We start from the raw sequence: 22,931 nt of genomic DNA, 5'->3' as shown, positions 1-22,931 counted from the left end.
TTTAAGTCAGTATTTTTTAATTGGAAGGCACTGAGAAACACATGAACCCAGTGACTTGGTTAGACAAAATCACTTTCTTTATAAGCTTTTTAGAGCCAGATGAATACATCAAATAATGTTTTAAAATGCAATTTAGTTTGAGTGTTTGCCCTCCTTCTATGGTGGCTCTTCTCAAAAAGTTCCACAAATGAGTATGCTTAAAGGAATGCTGCTGGGAAAAGTGAACTCTTAAGGACATACTGAACAAAAGCAGTAAAAGGAGTTTTACATTCCACAATACAAATATTCACACCATCAACTTCCTTTTGAAGACTAATACTTGTTGTACACTTCCTCTAAATAATTTCTGGTGTATTATTTGGAATCTGTTTACCTGGAAGTACTTCTCTTTACTAATTACATTACATCAACTAATTAACTTCATATTCTGAATTTCAAATATTTAATAATTGCAATAAATTTCTCATGAGTAGCCTACACTAAGAATCATTCAAAATTTAAAAATCATTCAGCAAGTAATTTTTACTCAGAATCTTTATACAGCTAATGACTTTTGTAAGGAGGGAGATACCTGTTCATAGTGTAACTCAACTGATTGTTACTCAGTGGGTGGGCTGTGAATTTAGAAAGTGGAAAAAAGGCATGGCATTTTAAATTCAGATTTATTAACCATTTAAACAATTTATTGAGGGTTACAAGTAGATTCTCCATCACTTGAAGTATTCAAACAAAAACTAGATGGCTAAAATGTATGGCTGTGGTTCAGTTAAATAAGAATTATATCCAGCATCAAGTCAGAGATTTGTATTATTCAAGAAGTCTATAGGCTACCCATCATCAGAAGGATTTTGCATGAATAAACATATGAAATAGAAGAGTCTCAAAGAGTATACAAATGGAAGTCATAAAAGCACAAACAGAAGAGAGAAAGGTCTGTCTTAGACCTGTTGGATACTTCCAATACTGGAAACTGGCAAATGTCATAGACCTTAATGTGGCCAGTAAAGACCTGGCTGTTCAAACAAATCTTACTCAGATTTGCTGCTCTTGGGAGAGTTTGCACAGAAATGAAGCAAAATATGGCAGGGTTCATCAACTATTCTTTTATCAGTTTTTTGACAAAAGTATATATAAAGGATAAAATGCTGTTCCTCACTTCCACACTGAATCAACATGTTTTTTACTTCCTATAAGCAAGGTAAAAACAGTCAGTTGTATTAAATCCATCTTACATCCTTTGTGGATGTTTAAAATAGCTAGCACAAGAAATCAGTCATCTTTGTTTCCATTGTATTACCACTTTCTGACTGACTACCTTCCCAGGTATTTAACTGACAGAAGTTTAACAGCTTTGGGCAATCCCAAACATGGATACAGGCTGGGTGATGAGTGGACTGTGAGCAGCCCTGTGGAGAAGCACTTGGATGAAAAACCGAGTATGAGCCAGCAAGATGCGCTCGCAGCCCAGAAGGTCAACTGTATCCTGGTCTGCATCAAAAGAAGTGTAACCAGCAGGTCAAGGGAGGTGATTCTCCCCCTCTACTTGGCTCTTGTGAGACCCCACCTGGAGTACTGCATCCAGCTCTGGGGCCCCCAGCAAAGGAAAGACGTGGACCTGTTGGGGTGGGTCCAGAGTAGGGCCATGAAAATGATCAGGTGGCTGGAGCACCTCTCCTGTGAAGACAGGCTGAGAGAGTTGGGGTTGTTTAGCCTAGAGAAGAGAAGGCTCTGGGGAGACCTTATAGCGGCCTTCCAGTACTTAAAGGGGGTCTACAAGAAAGATGAGAGGGACTCTTTATCAGGGAGTGTACTGATAGGACAAGGGGTAATGGTTTTAAGCTGAAAGAGGGTAGATTTAGATTAGATATTAGGAAAAACTTCTTTACTGTGAGGGTGGTGAGGCACTGGAACAGGTTGCCCAGAGAAGTTGTGGATGCCCCATCCCTGGAAGTGTTCAAGGCCAGGTTGGATGGGGCTTTGAGCAACCCGGTCTAGTGGAAGGTGTCCCTGCCCATGACAGGGGGGTTGGAACTAGATGATCTTTAAGGTCCCTTTCAGCCCAAACCATTCTGTGATTCAAAAATTGGCAAACACAAGATAATGTGTTCATAATATCATCCTTTTATCATGCAGACTCAAAAGAAGTTGCAAACACAGAAGAAGCTCTCATAGTACAAGGAACCACTTTTTTTTTCCTTATAAGCTGTAACGGAGGTGTTAAGCACCCTTTATGAAATGTAATGCTTTTCTTTTTCTCATGTGTATGATTTTTATCCAGGAAAGTTCTAAATCACCTTCAGCTGCCACATAAGAATATGGAAGGGCAAAGATTGTACAACAACATCGTAACTCGATGTTTGTCAAAATGTACTTTCATTCCATCTGTTATGAATTAATTTGTTTATGCTTTTCTCTGCATTGCTTTAGTTCACATAAGGCTAAGGCTAAAATAGAAAACATGTAATGGACTTCATTCTAGAATTGGCTGAAATCACTTATTTGAAAATGTACATTCAGCATTGTACATCCAACAAGATGATGATTAAATGGTCTTTCACATATGGTAGACAGTAACAATAATAAATTGAAAATACTTTTACATGGAATATGCTGCTTGGTTTCATAACTTAGACACTAGGCTTTTTTCTGAGGGGAAAAAAAAACCCAAACAAAACACCCCCCAACCCCCCCAAAAACTCAACCCGACTAACTCCATCAAAATTATGATGTCTGAGTAAATTTAATGTTGGGGTTTTTTTTTTTATTTTTTAACATATAAAGTAGTAGCAATGTGTTACTTCCATAATAATATTTTGTTACTGAAACAGAACTGAAATCAAAGATAAGCCAAACTCAGCTTTATGACTAAAAATCTCTGTATGTCCATGTTTTTAAAGGTAGCTTCCTTTCTGAAAGTAAGTGTATAATTTTTTTTAATAGACTGACTTATGAATTGCATGGTATGTTTACAAGAAAATCTGGTTAGTTATCATAATTGGCAATGTGCCAGTTACCAGAATACTATTATATCTTCCCATTGTAAGTGTATTCCACAAATAAAAGCATTGCGTAAGAGTTTCACACACATAATGCTGTGGGTGTTTGCATAGCTGACTGACATGTTAAATGGCTTCCAACATTCCACGGCACGCTACTGATGAAAGCGAGTACAATTCTATCTGCTTGAGTGGAGTTACTTTAGAGTGCTCAATAGTTCATTTTAACTATATTTATATAAGAGGTGGCCCACATATTCAAGAGAATAAAATGATCAAAAAGCTACACTGGATTTAGTCAACAGTTTGGACTGCTGTAAAAATTTATATCCACCAAGCTTTTGAAAGTTAAATATAGTTATTAGCTGTTAATATTTTATGTTTATTTGGAGACACATAAAAAACCCAGATTATGTCATACTTACTTCTGCATTAATAGATTCTCAAGGTTCCTTTTTACTAAAGCAATTTGGCATTTCCAGATTCCTTTGGAATAATCTATACCAGTTTAACATGAGTCCTACTTAGTCATATGACAGCAACTGTCTTTGATGGACTCTGTCATTTATATACAGGAAGCTTGCTCCGAAGTATTGAAATAGTTACAAAACAAGATCAAATTAAAGTTACATGCCCTTGGCAGTACAAATCCCTAAAGTTCATGAGATCTTGATGATGAAAGTCCTTGATGTAATTCTGGTTATTCACAAGGAAGCATATGAAGAAGTCCTGTTGTACTGAACACAACAGAAATCAACAAAAGGAAGCTGCATCACTGCTCACTGTTCCAATTCTCCACTTACTCAGTACTACCTTTTTCTCAGGGTTACTGATTTTTTGTCTCGCTCTAGGACATTGTTGCCTTCTTCCTATATTTCTGTTTTCTGCTTCTTTCATTCCACTGACATGCGTTGTTTCATGAGGTAATGTTCAGTGTCACTGCAGTAGTCTTCAGGCTTCAGGCATGCTACCTTAGTGTACCTGATCCACCACAGACTTAAGTCTTTGAAGCAAACAGTGGCCTTTATTGTTGTACTTGCGTATTTCTTTAAGGGATATAATGCACTTGCTTATGTGTGACAGTTACCCATCTCTCTCATACAATTTATTAATAATATTTTACTTTTTCAACATTGGATGATTTAGAGTGCTACAAGCCAATACTTTGCTTACTTTTGGGCAAATAAGAAACATCAGAGTATTTTAAAGCTCTTGATTCTCTTAACATGCTGTCTTCAAAATGCTTGCCACAATCCTAACAAAAGGAGTGGTAGAAACAAATTATGGCAAAAATACAGAAGTCCACCTATAAACTTATGAAAATTTCACCTACTATATAAATACATTGCACAGAGTGACCAGGGCCTATGACTGCAAGCTGAAGCATATGAATAACATAGCTCTAAAACTTGCATAATCACATGATTAATCTGAAATATTAAGACAATAAATGTAATTCCCTGATAAGCCCAAGAGATAAGCAGAAAAGAACTTCCTGCTTATTCTGAAATGACAGAATGAATGCACTTTATTTTTTGGTGTATGGATATAATATGCAACAATAAAATGCAGTTTTTAAATAGTTCACCTGGTTCTTGTGTAGTGTTCTAAGAAACAGGTGCATAATTTAGTCATTTCAGTCATTTTGTAGGCTGTCATTTCAGATACACGGTACGGAAATCAGCAACACACCTTTATTATCATGGATTATAAAATCAGCAAATTCAACATATTTAGACATTATTTCATCACACTCCAAATAGGGCAACACCCACCAATTCTTATCAGAAATATAAAACGAGCAGTCCCTCCCATCTTTTTCAATAGACGATAGCAAAGACAGTATTACTAGCATAGATGTACACACCACAGAAGTTAAAGATCTAACAAACATCTAGATCTGTCCAAATCTCCTTTGCAGAATATAGAAAAATAGTGGATTTGGTGAAGGCCTAGAGTAATTTTTAAAAAAATTATCACAGTAAGTTCCATTGCTCGTGTTTGTCTTCTGTTCATTAACCCCAAGATCATAAAAACATGCATTAAGCTGTGTTGTGAGGAAACGTATATGGCAGACAAGTGACTTGTTCAAGATCTTCATGTGAGAGCCAGGAAGAGAACGTAGTCCATAACCTTCTGCCTTACAAAAACAGCTTATATACCCTGCTTTCTCCTGACTGCCTCCTTTACCCATGAAGCTTCCTGCTGGCCCCAATTTTCCTTTTTTTCTCTCCAAATACATCCTTCTCCTATATTCTACTTTGTGAAAAGTATGTGATCTCTTTGGAAAAGTGCACCAACTAATATCTCTTCTTCAGTATTTATCAATTTAGTGTTGTTATCCATCTGTACCAACCCTAATCAGCAGTGTAACTGGAAACACTTAGCACTGAATCTCTATTACCCCTCTTATCATCAGGGGGAAAAAAAAGGAACCACAAATGCAATTTTATTAGAAATGTGACAGAAAGATACAGGTTACAAAGTTATTTAAAACACTTCAAAGTTACTCTAAATCCTTGCACACATATATATATATATTTATAGTCGTTAGATATGCCAGGCCATCATACTTTACTCAATATTTCTATATTTGCAAAACCTGTATCAGAAAAGCAAATACCTATTTCAAAAACATTATTGCCAGAGGATGAAATGCAGTTTATCACAAAATTAATCAACTCTGTGCAGCTACAGTGGAACTCCTTATAATAGCTTTTTTATAAAAAGTCAACAAATACTAGATTATGAACGTAAAGTCATGTAATTATTAGGAATTTTTAATTTTTCTGGATCAGATGTTCACTATCAAACTGCATATTGGCTATAAAATGAGCTACAACTTCGGCTGATTTTTTTTCCATTTGAAGAAATATGAACATATATGAAAATAAAAATTAGGTGGCTTTGAAGAATTCACTGTAGCTTTTATATGCTAACTCTTCTAATGCTGATATGCTTTTAACAGAACTGAAGCCATAGGGTGTAGAGAAAGCACTCAGTTACGAATATGCAGGAATGACTGCTATCAGATACATTTTAGTTTCCAATTACAAAAGAAAAATTGGAAAGTATCTACAACTTTTTCCTCTTAGAATGAACTCTCAAACAGTTGTACAGTATCTTTCATTCTGTACATTCAGAATGAAGGAAAATAAAAAATGTAAAATTATTTCTTTAATTACAAAGTGGAAAAAAAAATCTGGGGCTAGGCAGAGAGTCATAAGAATTCTTGGTTCTGAACATTTCTTTATAACATGTGGTGGTGTTGCTTATTTCTTCCATATTCTCATCCTTTGATTCAGTTCAGAGGGAGAAATTCATGTGGTATTTCTGAGCCATGTAATCATTTTATCTTTCTCCTGCTTACTTTTTAATTTTTTTTTTTTGTTTCAATGTAGCACATACGTAGGTTGTGACTTCAGAAACCTAAATAATGTAGAATTGGCTAGGCAATATCATGATATACAATGACTCTCCAAGATATTATGAATTAAAGGTTGTTCCTACTCACTTTTCTGAGGAATCTGCAGATATGCTTATTTAAGTCAAATCTCTCATTTCAGAACAACGGAAGTATTTTGTTTCTTCTTAGATTGCTTTTGTTAGCCAAGGAATAAACTGAAGATGTTACTGGACTGGAAATACAAAAAAATGAAAGACAAGACTACGTAACTAAGAGTACAGCATATCAAATATAATGTTAGAGGGACATCCAGATTAAGCGCTGTATTTGTAGATTGGTTGTGAAAGTGCATCTTAATTTCTTACAGTGAAATAGTCCTTATGACCTTGCTAACTTCTGTGCTATAGAGACCTCTTATAAAATGATTTTCAAAATTGGCTTTAACAGAGCCTGACTTCAAAGGGGACAGTGAGAGAAATGTGGTCCTAGGGCTTCTAGGCAGGGCAACAGTGGTGCTCCTGATGTGTTTTGCTTGTGTGAAGTAAGCATGCTTAATAAACCAAAACTGGTTATGCCTCGTGGCTCTACCCCATCACTTTTTAGCACTAGGTTTGATACCAGTCACTAATATTTTACTAGAATGTAATACCTCGAGTGCATGTAAGAGCAAATATTACAGACTGATGAGATAATACCAGTGTCAAGAGGATTACTTTCTCCACCCTTATGGATGTGGGGAAGATTTACAACAGGGATCCGTTCCATTCTTCAGCTGAGACTCAGGTGCTTTCCTGGGGTCTGACCAGGTTAGCTAATACCTAGCTCCCAGTTAACTCTCTTCTTTCCTTTATTGCTTCTGATGGCTATTATGCTTGAGTGGATCATCAAAAATTGCTTTCTTCTTCACTGGTAGTGAATTGGCTAATCCTTGACCAGCTTAACGCTTGGCTTTGGGGTCTTAAGTGACTGTGCCTCTGCCCTACACCTTCTTAATTTATTATCAGACCCCATAGGGATAAGTGGACACTTTATCTTCCTGTATAAATCAACTCAAAACTCTTTGTTAATGGCTTAAGAGATCTTCCCAATCTAAAGTTACGCAAAGAAAGAAAAACGATCTTTAGTATAGTAACCTGATAGTCACTGTGTAGCCATATTATGGTAGACTAATCATTTTTGGCCAGTTAAATTTTTGCAGGAAAAACCTCTTTGTCACAAAATCAGCAGAAAAGCAGACAATTACTATTTGAACCGAATGCCCTACTAATTACTGCCTTTGTTTCAGGGCTTTTAAAAATCTCTGTCAGCAACTACTCCTCACATCCCCTCTGTCTCAGTAAAACTTTAATCCTTCAGTTCTTTTTGTCTCTAGTCCTTACATGCTGTATTTTGTTTACTTGCTTTCCTTTCACTCTGGAAGAATAAAGTAAAATTAACAAGATAAAGCCAGCAGGTGTGCAAGGAAAAAATCATCACGTCTCTCACATAGCTTTCAATCCTAATTAAATTGGGCTATCTCGAAGATAATCCATTCAGTTTCTGTGAGGGTGAATTCATTAGCATGTCTGCTGATGGAAGCACTTATAACAGAGATCTTTGTAGGAGGAATTAGTTACTGTCAATCTAGAGGCTCATTAGTCTTGATATAGGCAAAGTTGGTTTTGTTTTTTTTTTTCATTAACAAGACATTCTTTAAGCCATATTAACTTTGGCTCACAGTCATTCCCAAATCCTGAGATTTATTTTACAACAGTAGTGGAGAACCACCTACTGCACCTACCGGAAATTATGCTTCTTGACATGCCATCCATGATTCCTTAATGCTTACTGTATCTTTCTTCAGTCCCTCAGTCCCCATTCCCAATGAAAAATGGCTCTGAGGAGCTGGTACTGTTTTATTTCTTTGAAGCACTTAAAAAAACAAAAACAAAACACACACACGCTCCCCTCCCCCCCCCCCCTCCCCCCAAGTTTACAGCCAGTTCCAGATGAGGGACAGAAAATAAGAGGAGAAAAGTCAACCTGCAAATGTCAAGCAGGAATCAGAGTAATGATGCTGTAAGAAATATACTACCAATATATGACATGCCATGGTAAGGAAAATATGCAGTTACGACATGTATATATGGGGACTATAATAAAGACATTGTTACTAAAACATACTAAAACGTACTAAAATCTATTTAATGTACTGTTTTTCCTTAATAGTGGATTATATTTTTACAGAAGATTTTTTTTTCCTTGCAGGAAACAATAGGAATGAGGGAGATGTATTTTAAGAATAAACCACAGAAACAAAAATGATAGTAATTGTATTAAGGCACTATTTTCTCTTATATTCTGCCTCCTCCTGCTGGGCAGCGGGAGGTATGCCACCGTGACAATATAAAGCCTCTTGCCAAGAGCAACATTGCCAATATTGTGCTGAGTATCCAGACACGGTACCAGAATCCAGGCTGAAAGGACATTAGTTAAAAGTATGATAAAAAAAAGCTCATAAATGACCCTCTTTATTAGCTGCAGAATTGCAATACAGATGAATAATATATATTCATTACATAGAGAGCTTCCATCAAGTTGTTGAAGATTCTTTTTAAAGTGTTTCAGTTATGGATATAAAGTTATTTAGCCCGCGGTAGAAATGGGAGAAAAATGCTGCTATAACAGGCAGTCTTGTGCTCACCTCTTTTACACACTACGTATTGTCCAGAACTATTCCTTTGATACAGGGGTGCCTGCTGGAGAAAAAAATGATATTTTTATTGAAACATTATTTCACAGGTTTTCCAATCATTTAGTTCCTTTTCTAAATTACAGATAGATTAATGTGTCCTTGAAAAGGATTCATGTGTCGTTCATTTTTTTTGGTGGAGCAAAATACACAGGTGTAAGTACTAACAGAGGAGAAATGAGGGGTTAACTACATTTTCATGTAGTACCAGTAGAATGTTTCTCGCCTAGGATGGGTTGTGAGGCCTATGTAAATATTTAATGCTTCTGCATTTTCTGTACTTCCGACATCGCAGAAAAAGAAGGGTAAAAGGTAGAACAGACTACAATGATTTCCACCTTTTCACCGCTGCATTTTCAGCTGTGACTTCCTACAGGAGACCAAACGCAGGCAGGAACAGACTCTGCAAGTCGATGCTGCCCCAGACGAGGACAGGAGCTGATCCTCGTCCACGCTCAGGCTTTTGACATAATTTTACCACTCTTCCAGTCAGGTAAAGCCCTTGACAGGGCTTACAACATCGTTTTCCTACTTCATTTTACGAGCAAAACGGGCCCGGCGCTTCGCAGGCCGGCGGTGGACAAACCGCTCATCCCGTCCGGCGGCTGGGCAGTGCCCTGACTGGAAAAACGGCCGGCGCCAGGAGGCCCCGCCCCCGCCCCCGAGAGGCGCTACCCCGCGCCTCGCGCGCTGACGATCTGCCGCGTCGGTCGCCGCCGACTGCCGCGTTCCGGTGCGCGCGGACCCGCCGCCAGCAGGCGCCTGGAAGCGCGGGAAGGGCCGCCCTGCCGTCACGTGGCCCGGGGAAGGCGGCGCTTGCGCGGCGCGGAAGGGCATGGCTGGACGGAGGTTACTAGGTAACGGTGTGTATCCGTCCGCTGGGGCCCGCCTCCCGCACCCCTCGCGAAGTGGCGGCCAAGATGGCGGCGGCGGGGGAGGCCGCTGAGGCAGGGCTGTGAGTCCCTCCACCAGCGCTGTTCCGCGGCGTTGAGCGAAGCGAGGCCGCTGCTCTTCCCCACTGCCCGAAGGGGAAACGTTCGGCCGGATAGCCCGGGAGACCCGCGGGTAGTGAATCGGCGGTGGAGGAGAAACGGGGCCTGGGTGACCTCCCCTCCGCCGCAGGGTGAGCCGCCCTCTCCTCCCTCTGGCGCGGCGGGCTGCCCCCCTTCTCTCGCCGGCAGCGGAGCGCGGGGAGAGGCGGGGGCCGTCGCTGGTGGGGCAAGGCCGCCTGGCTCGGCTCGGGCCGGCCTTTGGGCCCCTGCGGGCCCGCGTGGGTGGGCACCCGGCCGGCGAGGAGAGGGGATTAGCCTCGCTGCCCGGCCCGGCCCGGGGGGTGGGGGTGGGGGTGGGGGCGCCGGGACCGGCAGGCCCAGGGAAGCCTGGCGGTGCCAGCAGGTTGGGTGGGCCGCTCCCCTCAGCCCCGGGAAAGGTTGCGTTACTCGCTCTCCAGGGAGACGCCGGCGGGGCCGTGGCAACGGCCGTGCTTCTGCCTGAGGCGCTCTGAGCGGAGCCCGCCTCCCCCGCCCCGGCGCCCCGCGTTTTGGGGCCGTGAAGGAGCGGGCTTTCTGCGCGCCTCCTGGCCGCCCCCGGCCCGGGGAGCGCCTCGCCTGCCTCACGCTGCGGCTCGGCCGGCAGAGCCGCCGGGGGATCGCTCCGTCTGCCGGCCCCGTTGGCGGCGGCGACACCCGCCGCGCCTGGGCTCGGCGTCCCGCCGTGGAAGTGGACCAGGTCGGGCCGGCGGGACGCCGGGAAAGGGCTGAGGTGCGCGGCTCGGCCCCGACTCCGCAAGCTGGGAGTGCTGGGCATACCCTCCTGGGTCCGGGTGTTGGGAGTTTGCAGTTCTCCTAGCGCCTTGCTCCTGTGAGGGCTGTCCGGTGCAAGAAGAGAGGCCTTGCTGCGTTGTCTGCTTCTGTTTGATGATATTGTATGGTTGGCTGTAGGCATTTAATGTGTTAATGTTAAGGTAATGCTCGGTGAGGAGCGCATGTCTTAAAAAGCTAAACTGAAAGAAATGTTTGATCCAGTTTCAGTTTCTATGGCTCTATGATTACTTTTTGCAACTTTCTCTTTCCCGTTTAATTTTTAATTTTCAAATGTTTCTACGTGCAGGATTAAGTGCTCTTCAGAGCTCTTGCAGTTCACATGAATGCTCTAGGAAAAAAACCCTAAAAAACATCTCCACTGTAGAAAAAAACCCTTTTAAAGTATGTGTCTGGTTTGTTAGCATGTTTTGTAGTGATACGTCTGAGTGCTTTGCATATTGCTATTACAGGTACAAAATATGTTTTGCCGACAATCTTACGTTTTGACTACAATCTTAGATGTTACCTTAAGTTGTTATTTGTGTAGAAAATATTCTTAAAAGGTTTTGGTTTTTTTTTTCCAAGTCCCTAGTAAATGTTGTCAGGCAGTATACACATGGTCAAATAGAGCTTTTATACAGATTCTATAATGTACATGAAGCTCAGATGGGTAAGGAGTTGCTGGAAGTAGCATAATGGGAGGATACCAAAGCTTTTATAAGACAATTTCTTCTGGGAATAGATGGTAAAATGAAAAGTAAGAAAAAATACAAATCAGTGACATGTGTGGGGGGAGGTGAAAAACACTGCTTCATCTGGGAGAGTTTAAGAAAAAAGCAGGCTGAACCTCTTTGTGTTTTTTTTTTTTGTTTTTTTAACTGAGTTGAAGGGTTAAAATAGCAGTATAGCTCTGTGATCTTAAGCTTACTTGAATATAACTTATTTGGAAGTATCGAAGACTATAATACGAATGTTTAGAAACTTGCTGTCTGGGAAGGGCACAGTTCTGTTAGAACACTTCAAAATCTGCGTGCTGGAAGTAATTGGGATGTTGTTATTTTTGAGCTGTATTTATTAGGGTGCATTGGTGTATGCCTACTGTCCTTGTTTGAGAATATTCAGAATGTTCCATCTGTGGCAGTGAATTTACTTCAGAGGTAATTGGAGACTCCTACAGCAAAAGTAGTTGAAGATAGCTTTTGTGAAAGTTTTAAATGAAATCAATGTGAATAGGTATTTGTGTTATATAAAGATGAATACTGCCACTTGTTTTTGCAGCGGAAGGTAGGGAAAATCTTCTTTTGCTATGGTTTTAGTAGAATTGTATAACATGAGGATGAGGAAATGGCTTACTGAACTGGATTGTAAACTCAGATGGCCTCTGAATCTGGTCAACATGAAATCACTATGCTTAGTGGCATAGGTCAGGATAGAGTGCCAGTTGAAATGTTGGGTCTTGAGCATCTACGAAGCTGAACAGTTTGTCTGTAACTGAAGAAAGTTGTTACAAAACACAGCTGTTTTCTAAAGTAAGTTAAACTGATAAATATGCATTTGTTTTGAATGCTTGTCAAATTTACCTTGGGTTGCCAGGAGAGCTTCCCTGTGAATAGAGGATGCTTCTGCTTCTACATGAAAACAAAGAAAAAGTGGAAGGGCATTGTGTTCTTATTTGCTAAATAAATATGACAGTTCACATGGGTGAAATTTGCACAAAAGGTGTGGTTTTACAGTTGATCTGTCTGGGTTTCGTTCCTCCGGATGACATGGCTTTTATTTGCTTTCCTTGAGCCTACAGTTCTTATATAGTCATAAGGTTAGCCAGATCAGGGAGCTTATCCAGTTGAGAACTCATCTATTTTTTTTTTTTAATTTCAGTTTTATTCGTTGGCTAGCTAGTTTATAGAAGGTACCCTCTAACTGCACAGCCTAGTGGACACTTCTGTTGGGATGAAGAAGGGAGTATGAATGAATGTACAAGGACAGTAGGGGACAGATCTGCCAATTCCCAAAGGAGCAGGCACTTAACTTTATCTGTGTTGTGATTCTGATTGTGAGATGCAGGAGCTGAATTACTCCTAACTGTGTTAGTGTGACTTAGGTTGGTACACTGCCGAGTGGAGATGTGGTTATGGTATAATGAGCATTCCTGGTAGATCCCCTTTCCTTAATGGTATAGTAATAGGCTGTGTTTGCATAAAAATACTGCTTCGTGCATGTGTGCCTACTGAGAGGGCTGTACTGTGTGATTTTGATTGAATATACCTAAGCAAGATAGGTGTACTAGTACAGCTTTTAAACTTAGTTCAGGATTAATCATTTTTCTTCTGGAACTGATTATTAAAAAAACCCCCACCTTCTTGGATACTTCTTAATCTTAAGTTTTAGGTGATTTCTTCACATGCACTGTGTGAAATCTTGGCCTGAAAATTAGTAGTAGATAGGTTGCAGTAAAATGTTAGAAATAAATGATCCTTTTTGATATAATCCTATAAAGCTAGGATTATGTCCTAATGTAGCAGTTAAACCTAGTCGGAAAAAGTAATTCTCTGCAAGACTGTTTTTCTTCTACATCTGTAACAGAACTTCGTAGCTGTTACAAAGAAAAAGTTTGTAGTGTTGTGCAGTGGAACTGTGCCAGCAGCACTTAGGCTACACAGTTTTTATTGCAGCCTGAGAGTATACAGAGTTATGTATTCTTCACCTTTTTGAACAGGCTAATTTAATTTTACTGCTGTAAAGGGATACTTTGTTTCTGATCTTTCAGCTTTAACAACTTTTTTAGTAACACAGTTCACTAAATGGGGTTTAGTTTCCTAAAACAGTCTTGTGTTTGCATTTTACAATGAGTATATAGTTGTCATCTCAGATTGTGAATCTTTAAAATATTTTGCATAAATGATTTTAATACAGCACATTTCTTTCAACTATTTCTTTTAGAGTCTTTTTATTGATTGCTTGTCATGGCAACAGGAGGTGGTCCCTTTGAAGAAGGCATGAATGATCAGGACTTGCCTAGCTGGAGCAATGAGAGCCTTGATGACCGGCTGAACAACACGGTATAATTAATCTTATCTTTCAATTGCCATTTTATGCTGGTTGTTAAAATTACCAGGTAGATTCTGATAGTGGCAGGTAACAATGCAAAACCCTAAGCTTTGCCAGTACAGCATTACAGATAGGTGTCTACAAAACAAATAGAAATAATTGAGGTACAAGTAAGCAAGCAATGAGTGTAATTCAGAGGTTGTGAAGTCTAGATGTGTTTATGGGAAGTGTTTTGGATAAATAAAGTAGCTAGACACAAAAGCAAAGTTCTAAACAGCTGAAGAGTCTTCAGCAAAGAAGAAAAATACAATTTTAGCTTCATTTGAAATTAATTTAATGCATTGTAGGATGAAATGGGTTTAAAATTTCCTGAAAAGTTCTTTTTAGTTTATGCAGTGGAAAAAATTATATTTTGTAATGTGATGTTTGCTCTAGAAGACTTAGTGCATATTTTGATATTGCCTTTTATTTTTACATCTAAAATGGAAGCAAACTCTTTTGCTGAATTAAAACTTACTTTTTGTCTATGTGGATAAAAAATGACTTTTTTTCTTTCCTCTCTTTCTCCTTAAGGACTGGGGAAGTCAACAGAAGAAAGCAAACAGATCTTCAGAAAAAAACAAGAAAAAGCTTGGTGGGGAAGCTGAAACAAGGCTTACTAATGATATATCTCCAGAATCCTCACCTGGAATGGGACGACGGAAGACCAGAACTCCTCATAGTTTTCCTCATGCTCGATATGTGACCCAGATGTCTGTTCCAGAGCAGGCTGAACTAGAAAGGCTTAAACAAAGAATAAACTTCAGTGATCTGGATCAGGTTTGTGTGAATACTATCTCCTGCTATAAATATGACTATAAAATTTATTTAGCTATCTCTTAAATTGACAGATGAATAAAGAAAGCTTTCATAAGTGATTAAGTTAAAAAAAAAAAAAAAAAAAAAGCTTATAGGCACCATGGGAGCCAAATCAAAGTTCTGATTTTGAACTTGAGAAAATTTTGGAAAGTTCAGAACCGTGGCATTCCTATGCTTAAGAGTATGCTAGCTGTCTTCACTTTCTTCCTCTCAATCAGTCCTCAGATCAGTATTTCTTACTCATCATACTCGTCTGTCACTTGAAAATATCTGTTACCTTATTCTGAAAATCTGTTGTTGAAGTGCCAGTTTGTGATTCTGAACATTGTTATCCTTGTGGATTAAGCAGAAGAGTAACATTAAAAACCTCTCAGTAGAGTGTAGAGAAATGTATGGCATGAATTCTTGAGCCATAACTGCTTCTTTGGGAACAGGGCACGTTCATACTTCCCTTGTCCAAAACAGTGAAAAGTATGAGGGTTTAATTCTTTGGTGACAAGGCATAAATTTGTGCTAACAGTTTTAGAATAGAGGCTTGTTAATATTTGCCGGAGTTTGTTGTTATCGTGTTTGGGTTGTGAAGATTCTTTCAAATGTGAATCATTGCTTTGACTTAGAATATAGAATATAAAGACTGGGCATAACTTCCTTCCCAACTGTATGTTATGGCAACAAGTTGCTATTCAGAAGCTTCTAAAGAAAAGCTGAAGTTACGAGGTATCGTATTCTGCAAGTGAATGTGTTGCTCTTTTATTATTGTTATTCTCTCAAATGTACCTGGAGAAGTACAATGCCTTTCACTGTAGTAAAGGTGGAGGCCACAGCCAAGGATGAGAAACTAAACTCTGAGGAGCTGCAGAACCCTTTTGCTTTTCAGCTGTCCTGGGAGGGTGGGCTTGCTTTCCGAAAGCTATAGGCAAAAATCACCAGCACTGTCTTTAGCTGGCTTTTGGCTAGTTGGTGACTAATAAGGTAACTTTAAAATCAGTCTAATAATACTGCAGAACTGGTAATCCAAGCAGTGAAACTAATCGGTGTTGAGAACATATTGGAGGAAAAAAATAAAGCAATTGTTCTTGGTTTTTGTTTGTTTGTTTATAGAGAAGCATTGGAAGTGATTCTCAAGGCAGAGCAACGGCTGCTAACAACAAACGTCAACTTAATGAAAACAAAAAACCATTCAACTTCCTGTCGCTGCAGATCAACACTAACAAAAGCAAAGATCCTGCCTCAGGTTCCCAAAAAAAGGAAAGTGGGGTTTCAGTGCAATGTAAAGAGTTGTTTGGAGCTGCTCTAAGCAAGGATTTCTTGCAAAATCGTCAAGTCTCTGCTCAAGAAGATGGAAGGGGAGAACCAGCTATGGATAGTAGCCAGGTAGTTATATAGCCTATAAAATCTACAGAATATTGATATATAGAAAGATTTTAATTACCTTGTTACTTTTCAGTGCATCTTTCTAAATTTCTGAAAAGTGTAACTTAAATCTTTACTGGAAATACTTATCCTCCCACTGTTCTAAAAGGCAACTTGAGGAATATGTGAAACTAAACTTAATCATGTATTGTTCTTTAGAAATTTGTTTATTGGTAAGAGAAGCAGTATTAATTTTCATCTTGGAGATGGTTCTCTTATACAGTTCCAGAAAATAATCTCACAGTTTAATATTTTCATATGTCAATGAGCTCAGTTCTGTTTTAGCCTATGGTGACAAGAAGCCCCATGCTTCAGCCCTGCAACTTCACGCATGCCTAAATCTATCCTTATAAAAGCTGTTGACTTTCAACCAGTTGCAAAAGTGTGCTTATAGGATTGAAAATTCTAGTATGTCACCCCTTTAATTACTATTTTGCTGTTGCTGTCACCATGTCTTGTGCATTAAATACATTAAAGCTGTAGCTGAATGCATTCAGTAACTTCAGTGTCTTTACAGATTGTGAGCAGACTAGTTCAAATTCGCGACTATATTGCTAAGGCCAGCTCCATGCGGGATGATCTGGTAGAGAAAAATGAAAGATCGGCCAATGTTGAGCGTTTATCACACCTTATAGATCACCTTAAAGAGCAGGAGAAATCCTATCTGAAATTTTTGCAAAAGATGCTTGTAAGTTTGAGAACATAATATATTTGTTTCTGCACTGTAAGCTTTTTTTAGGAGTTGACCATTGATGTTTTGATGGTGCTACTGGGGGTGTTTGTTTTGATGTAGTACCTTCCATAGTTCATTTTTACTGCCCCTTTATATAGCTTTTGATTTATGCCAATGAAATATTTCAGGCTAGAGAAAATGAGAAGGATGATGTTCGGACTATAGATTCAGCTGTGGGATCTGGTTCTGTAGGTGAGAGCACATTGCTAAACATTGATGTGCAGTCTGAAGCTTCAGATACCACGGTAAGCTGTCTTTTAGTAATTAAGGTGCTAGAAATGAAGACTTTGTTTTCGTGATTGTTGTGATAGTGTCATAATCTGCAGTTCAATTAAAAAATAGTAAATCCCCAAACACTCTGTTCAGGAGGTGTTCATGCATGTGTGGATTGTTTTAATTATTAGTTTTTTTAATATGTGGAAAAAATTAATGATTCTGTCATGACAACAATATTATCTTGATTAGTTTTTAGAAAATCTTTAGTCTTTCTTGAAAGTAAGATGACAGGTTAAATACTTACTTTGGCAGAGCATCAACTGTTTTGGTGTAGGAAGGAATAGTTTTCTACACAGTATTTAATCTATAAGTCTGTTTCTGTTAGTGGGGAAAACTTGCTGGAGTTGGGTTAGGAGAGGGTTAGAAATGAGTATTAGTGGGCCATTGCCCAAACATGTTTCTAGTGATATGATAGAAATATTGACCTAACACAGAAGTTTCTTTCGTTCTTTTGGAGATGAGCACCTTTTAGAAAACGTGCTCTGAATTTAGTTGAGATACACAGACAATCTTCCTTTCTACTTATAAAAGCTTTTATATTAATGGGGTAAACAATTCTTGTAGTAGATACAAAAACTTATGTTTTACATCTTCCAATACTACTATACTGAGGAAGAGTGAGTACTAGAGAGCTAGTACTCCTTTGGCCAGTTAGTACGCTGAATGTTCTACAGATGAGGAGAGTTTACGTGCTTGGAAGTAAAACAGCAGTTAAAACATTAAGAAGTTTTAAAATAATTTTTAGCTTTGGAAGAACTCTTTCTATCCCTGTGAAGGAATTAAATGGTGGACATAGAAGATGTACTTTTAATTTTTAAAATAAACTAATGGAAAAATGCAGAAAAAGACCAGTACAGTTTTTAGGAAGTATGCATGTAAACTTGCATTTTTCTTCATCTTTGCAAAATGGGGTTTAGTTTTACGTTTGGCTTTTCATTTTGCATCTAATTTCTCTGTACATGCAGCTTAAATATACTACATGCAGAATGAATGCTTTTAGTCTTATAAGGTTAGTTTGCTATACGGAGCCTTATTGTTACGAAGATTCCTAAGAATGACTAAAAATGTTTTTGCTTTTTAGTAGATTTTATTTGATACTAGTTTTCATTATTCGACAAGGTACAAGTGGGTAGGTTTGTAACTTAAAAATGCATGCTAAGTTGGAGCACATGTTCAAAATCTAACATACTAAACTATTTAATAAAGGAGGTATCTTTTAGTTTGAGCATTCGGCCCCGCGTTGAGGACAAACTAGGGAATTCAGCTTCACAGGAACAGGTTACAGACATTGATGTTACAGCAAACCCTAAAGGGAAAAGTGACAGAGCTGCTCTGAATGACAGGGAAATGTGGCCTTGTAGGATTAATAGCCAAGAACATGGATTGTCTTCAAAGGTACACTTCAATATTCAATATTACTTTAGCCTCAAATGGGGTTTATACATGCTGATTTCCTCCCCCCCAGCCCCCGGCTTGTTAACTGCTTCAAATGTATTTGTTACTTACAGTGAATGTTCCCATTTGGCCTGCTTATCTGTATCCAGCTGTCTTTTCATTGAATGAATTTTCTTTGCCTAGAGTTTGACAACTTTCGCTTCTGAAGTATCAACATTGACAGAGAAAGTACTACAACTATGTATAACTCTGTACAGCAGGTGTTCTGATTTTATGTAGATGATCCTTCCAATTTTGCTGTTCTCTTTCTGGGAAAATGTATTGTAATGTGACTTCTGGACACTTGTCATGTTTACACCAATAGTCTGCCAATGCAAAATTAAACTAATACCATATAGAGAAAATAAATTAGAGAGTAGTAGCAAATGTTTTTGTAATAGCTGTTTATATAAGTATTTGGTTGGAAAGGGGAAGACTAAGGGGCTTGGAGTCTAAAACTTCTTTTGTTATTTGTTACCAGCTTTTCTATAGCTAAGTTTGATTATTTTTTTTTCCATAAAATAAAAGGCTTAAATGTTTTGTCAAGCTTATTAGTCTAACAGTAGAACTAAGCTTGAAAAATTTGCTATGTGATTTTAATTAACTCAAGCAAATCTGGTACTTTTAGATAAAGCTTGGATTATTTAATAGGTGGGCAAGACTGAGACACATCTCCTTTTTCCCTTCCTTTCCTTCATTCCTTCCTGTGTTGATTTCGTTGTGTACTCTGTTTTGCCTCTACTCTGCTTTTTGTATATAAAGATGAAGGGTTAACAGAAATGATCAGTGCCAGCTGCAGTGCATGTTTTAGTGACACTATGAGAAGTTTAGAATTCTGGATGTGTTCTTTCTTTGCTGGAAAGTTGAGCATTCCCTGGTACCCAGAACTAGTTAATAAGATGCCTGCTTCTATTCTGACATTTGATGCAGATTTTTTGGACTGAGAGAATTTTGTACTTCAGGAATTCAGCACTATGTGGAGAGAAGATGATGCTTTTAAGTTAGTAATGTTCTTTTTAAATACTTGTCAACTCCTAACAAAAAGGAGGCAAAATTTTCCATGATTTTATCTGCATAGTGCAATAATCGAACTTCAAACAGGATCAAAATCTTAACTGTGGATGTCTCATTAAAATACTTAATTTGCCGACCATCCTTGAAAAAAGTTTTGAGGCAAATCTCCAGCTTTTAATTAGGGTAGGATGAGGGCAATAACTTAGTTTTACTACATTTTTACTGCTCAACATGCTTTTGTTCCTTCAGATCTATTTTCATGTGTTTGGAAATATAGTATGGGGGGGATTCTGTGCATGTTTTTATTTTGAAATTGGTTTACCTAAACTGGTCTATTTTAGTATCTATGGCATAAATGTTGCATACAAAACTAAACACATTAGAGAAGAATAACTGCCCCAAACATTTTGCTGAAAACTTAGAAATTTTAGGCCAGTAAATCAGTCTAGATCTTGTATTATATGTTGCTCCATGATGCTATGCCTTATCTTGCTTAGTTTACTAGTCTTATAGCTGAATATCCTCTTATATGATTTAAAAGACAGGGATGCTTGGCGTAGTCTTTGGGACATGTTAGGATAGCTGACTGAATTTCTAAAGAAAACTTAACTCCCAGGAGTGGTAACCATGTCTTGGTGGTACAGGCTTCTCCCTGTTGGATGTCTAAAATTTTTAGACTGAAAAGGACTACTGGAAAGGTGAAGTCGTTTCATTTTCACCTTTTTAGACCTATCAGGCTGTTTGGTTCTATTAGTCTTGCTTGTTTTGACACTTCTGTCCCTAGTACTCAACTAATAAATTGTCATGATTATGGTAATGTTCTTCCATATCTTGCAGGCCAGGGATCCTCAACAGGAGGCTAAAGAGGAGTTGGAGAACTTGAAGAAGCAGCATGATTTATTGAAAAGGATGCTGCAACAGCAGGAGCAATTAAAGGCTCTTCAAGGAAGACAGGCAGCTCTTCTTGCTTTGCAGCATAAAGCAGAGCAAGCAATTGCTGTCATGGATGATTCTGGTATGTGGAATGTTGGTGCCTTTGATAGCATGTTAGCATGCTGATTGAATGATTAAAACTGGGATTGTCGAATACACATTAAAAAGTCTTTTTTTTAATAATGCACTTTTTAAAAAAATTACTGCAAGGCTTCTATTTCTGAAAAGAGTTGACAATGTGACATTGTAAAATGATGTGGCAGCTAAAAACCACACAGCCGATTTCTGTGGTTTACTTGTAAAATCCTAAGTGTGGGTTTTTCTCCTAAGAATTGGTCTACCATGTCAGATTAGGAGTCTGCCTCTCATCTCCATCATTGTACCAGGCCTTTGAAGGAAAGAATCGGAATGGGGTATACAGAGTCTTCTCTCGCTTTCTGCATCCTTCTGGCTATAGGCAGTTGGTAGTTTGAGTTTTTGTTTGCATTTTCATGGGATTTTTTTTTTTTTGGTGGCTAGTTGCTTGACAGTTTAACAGCCATTGGGAGACTAATGGTTTATCCAATAAAAGAAAGGAGGAAGTTGCTAGAGCAGTTACATAAGTAAATATGAAACGAGAACTCTGAAATTCTATGGAATGTGAATTGGGGGCATGATTCTGATAATAGAGCACCACCATTATGTTATAACCTTCAGTTTTAAAAGCATTCTTCTAATTGGTGTTCATATTTTCCCAACTTTTCAAAAATTATCTCTGGGACAGAGATGTCTTTTTGTATCTCCTTAAAGGTTGTCAGCAGAGTTGTTTTTTCAAGAGTTCTATCTTAAAAGGGAGACAGTTGTCCTTGATTTGTGCACTGCTGACATGTGAATTATCTTTTGTTTGTTGGAAACTCATCCTGCCCTCCACCCCTCCCTAAATCCTGTTCAGTTTTCTTTGGAAATGGAGTACAGTTATGTGTGCAGTCATAGGGAATGATATTTTTGCACTGAGCAAGCTCAGATTTAGCCTGTGTTACTATTCCATGACTCTTCCCCATAAGAGTTGCCATTAGGCTTGATTAGATGGTATATGGGTGTCCTGGTTTCAGCTGGGATAGAGTTAATTGTCTTCCTGGTTGCTGGTACAGTGCTATGTTCTGAGTTCAGTATGAGAAGAATGTTGATAACGCTGATGTTTTCAGTTGTTGCTAAGTAATGTTCAGTCTAAAGTTGAGGATTTTTCAGTTTCTCATGCCCAGCCAGTGAGAAAGCTGGAGGGGCACAAGAAGTTGGCACAAGGCACAGCCAGGGCAGCTGACCCAAAGGGGCCAAAGGGGTATTCCATACCATGTGACATCACATCTAGTATAGGAACTGGGGGGAGTTGGGGCAGGGGGATTGCCTCTTGGGGATTAACTGGGTGTTGATTGGCAGGTGGTGAGCAATTGCATCATTTGTATATTCCAATCCTTTTATCATTACTGCTGTCACTTTATTAGTGTTATCATTATTAGTTTCTTCTTTTTATATTCTATTAAACCATTCTTATCTCAACCCACAAGTTTTACTACTTTTCCTGATTTTCTCCCCTATGCCACTTGGGGGGGGGGGGGGAGTGAGTGAGCAGCTGCGTGGTGCTTAGTTGCTGGCTGGGGTTAAACCATGACAATGGGATAGCAGTTCTTACTACAGTTAGTTTTTGTATTTAAAATAGCTTAATTTGTGGAAATATAAGCATTGGTTTCTACATTTTACAAAAAGTCTCTCCTTAAGGTTCCTTGCTTTTATGAGCTCCTCTTTCTGCTTTTTCTCCTGTCCTTGATTTGATAGACTATAGGAAAGAAGGTGGGACTAGTTAAGAAAACTCCAGATTTTAGTGTAGGAAGAGAAGCAGAGAAATTGTTAGGTAGAGAGCTTTTAGAAAGCTACCACAGGAGCAAGAGAAGCAAGTGCCTTTGAAAGGTGTTTCCTTGTTTCTTAAATGATTTTCAGTAATTGCTTTTCTGCTATCTGCTCTACAGCAGTAGACCTGCGATGGAATATGCTTTCTCTTCTTTCCTCAAATATACAAAACAGCATCTTGATGAGGAGTGGGTAGATGAAGTGGGTAGAAAATGGGATTACTTATGATAAATTAGATTATTTTTTTTTAATTCTTTGGTGGTGTTTTTACTTTTTTCACATTTCCACTTATGTCACTCTTAATAATGGTTTCTTGCTGCTGTTTCTGTTGACTGACTTCAAGATGTGGTATGTGCCAGAACTGTAGGGTAGGAAATGTAAAGATTCAAATTCAACATAGGGC

General features: G+C 38.8%; 1 protein-coding gene across 20 annotated transcripts in view; it reads left to right on the top strand.

Annotated features, from left to right (window-relative positions):
* The first annotated feature begins 9,957 nt into the window (after nt 1-9,957).
* The window catches only part of PCM1 (pericentriolar material 1), a 45,612-nt gene continuing 32,638 nt past the window's right edge, over nt 9,958-22,931 (top strand). For 11 of the 20 annotated variants that reach the window (XM_049797749.1, XM_049797714.1, XM_049797722.1 and 8 more), the window contains exons 1-7: nt 9,958-10,256; nt 13,876-13,994; nt 14,557-14,802; nt 15,943-16,215; nt 16,772-16,942; nt 17,116-17,232; nt 20,549-20,726. In XM_049797749.1, coding sequence (XP_049653706.1) covers nt 13,899-13,994; nt 14,557-14,802; nt 15,943-16,215; nt 16,772-16,942; nt 17,116-17,232; nt 20,549-20,726 — 1,081 coding nt within the window. In that variant the 5' untranslated portion in view covers nt 9,958-10,256; nt 13,876-13,898. The other 9 variants (XM_049797779.1, XM_049797715.1, XM_049797776.1 and 6 more) reach the window with 7 other exon arrangements.

Source organism: Accipiter gentilis, chromosome 3 (assembly GCF_929443795.1).
Source record: "Accipiter gentilis chromosome 3, bAccGen1.1, whole genome shotgun sequence".
NCBI lineage: Eukaryota > Metazoa > Chordata > Aves > Accipitriformes > Accipitridae > Astur > Astur gentilis.
Note: the sequence above shows the minus strand (reverse complement) of the source record. Positions and strands in the feature narration are given on the sequence as shown.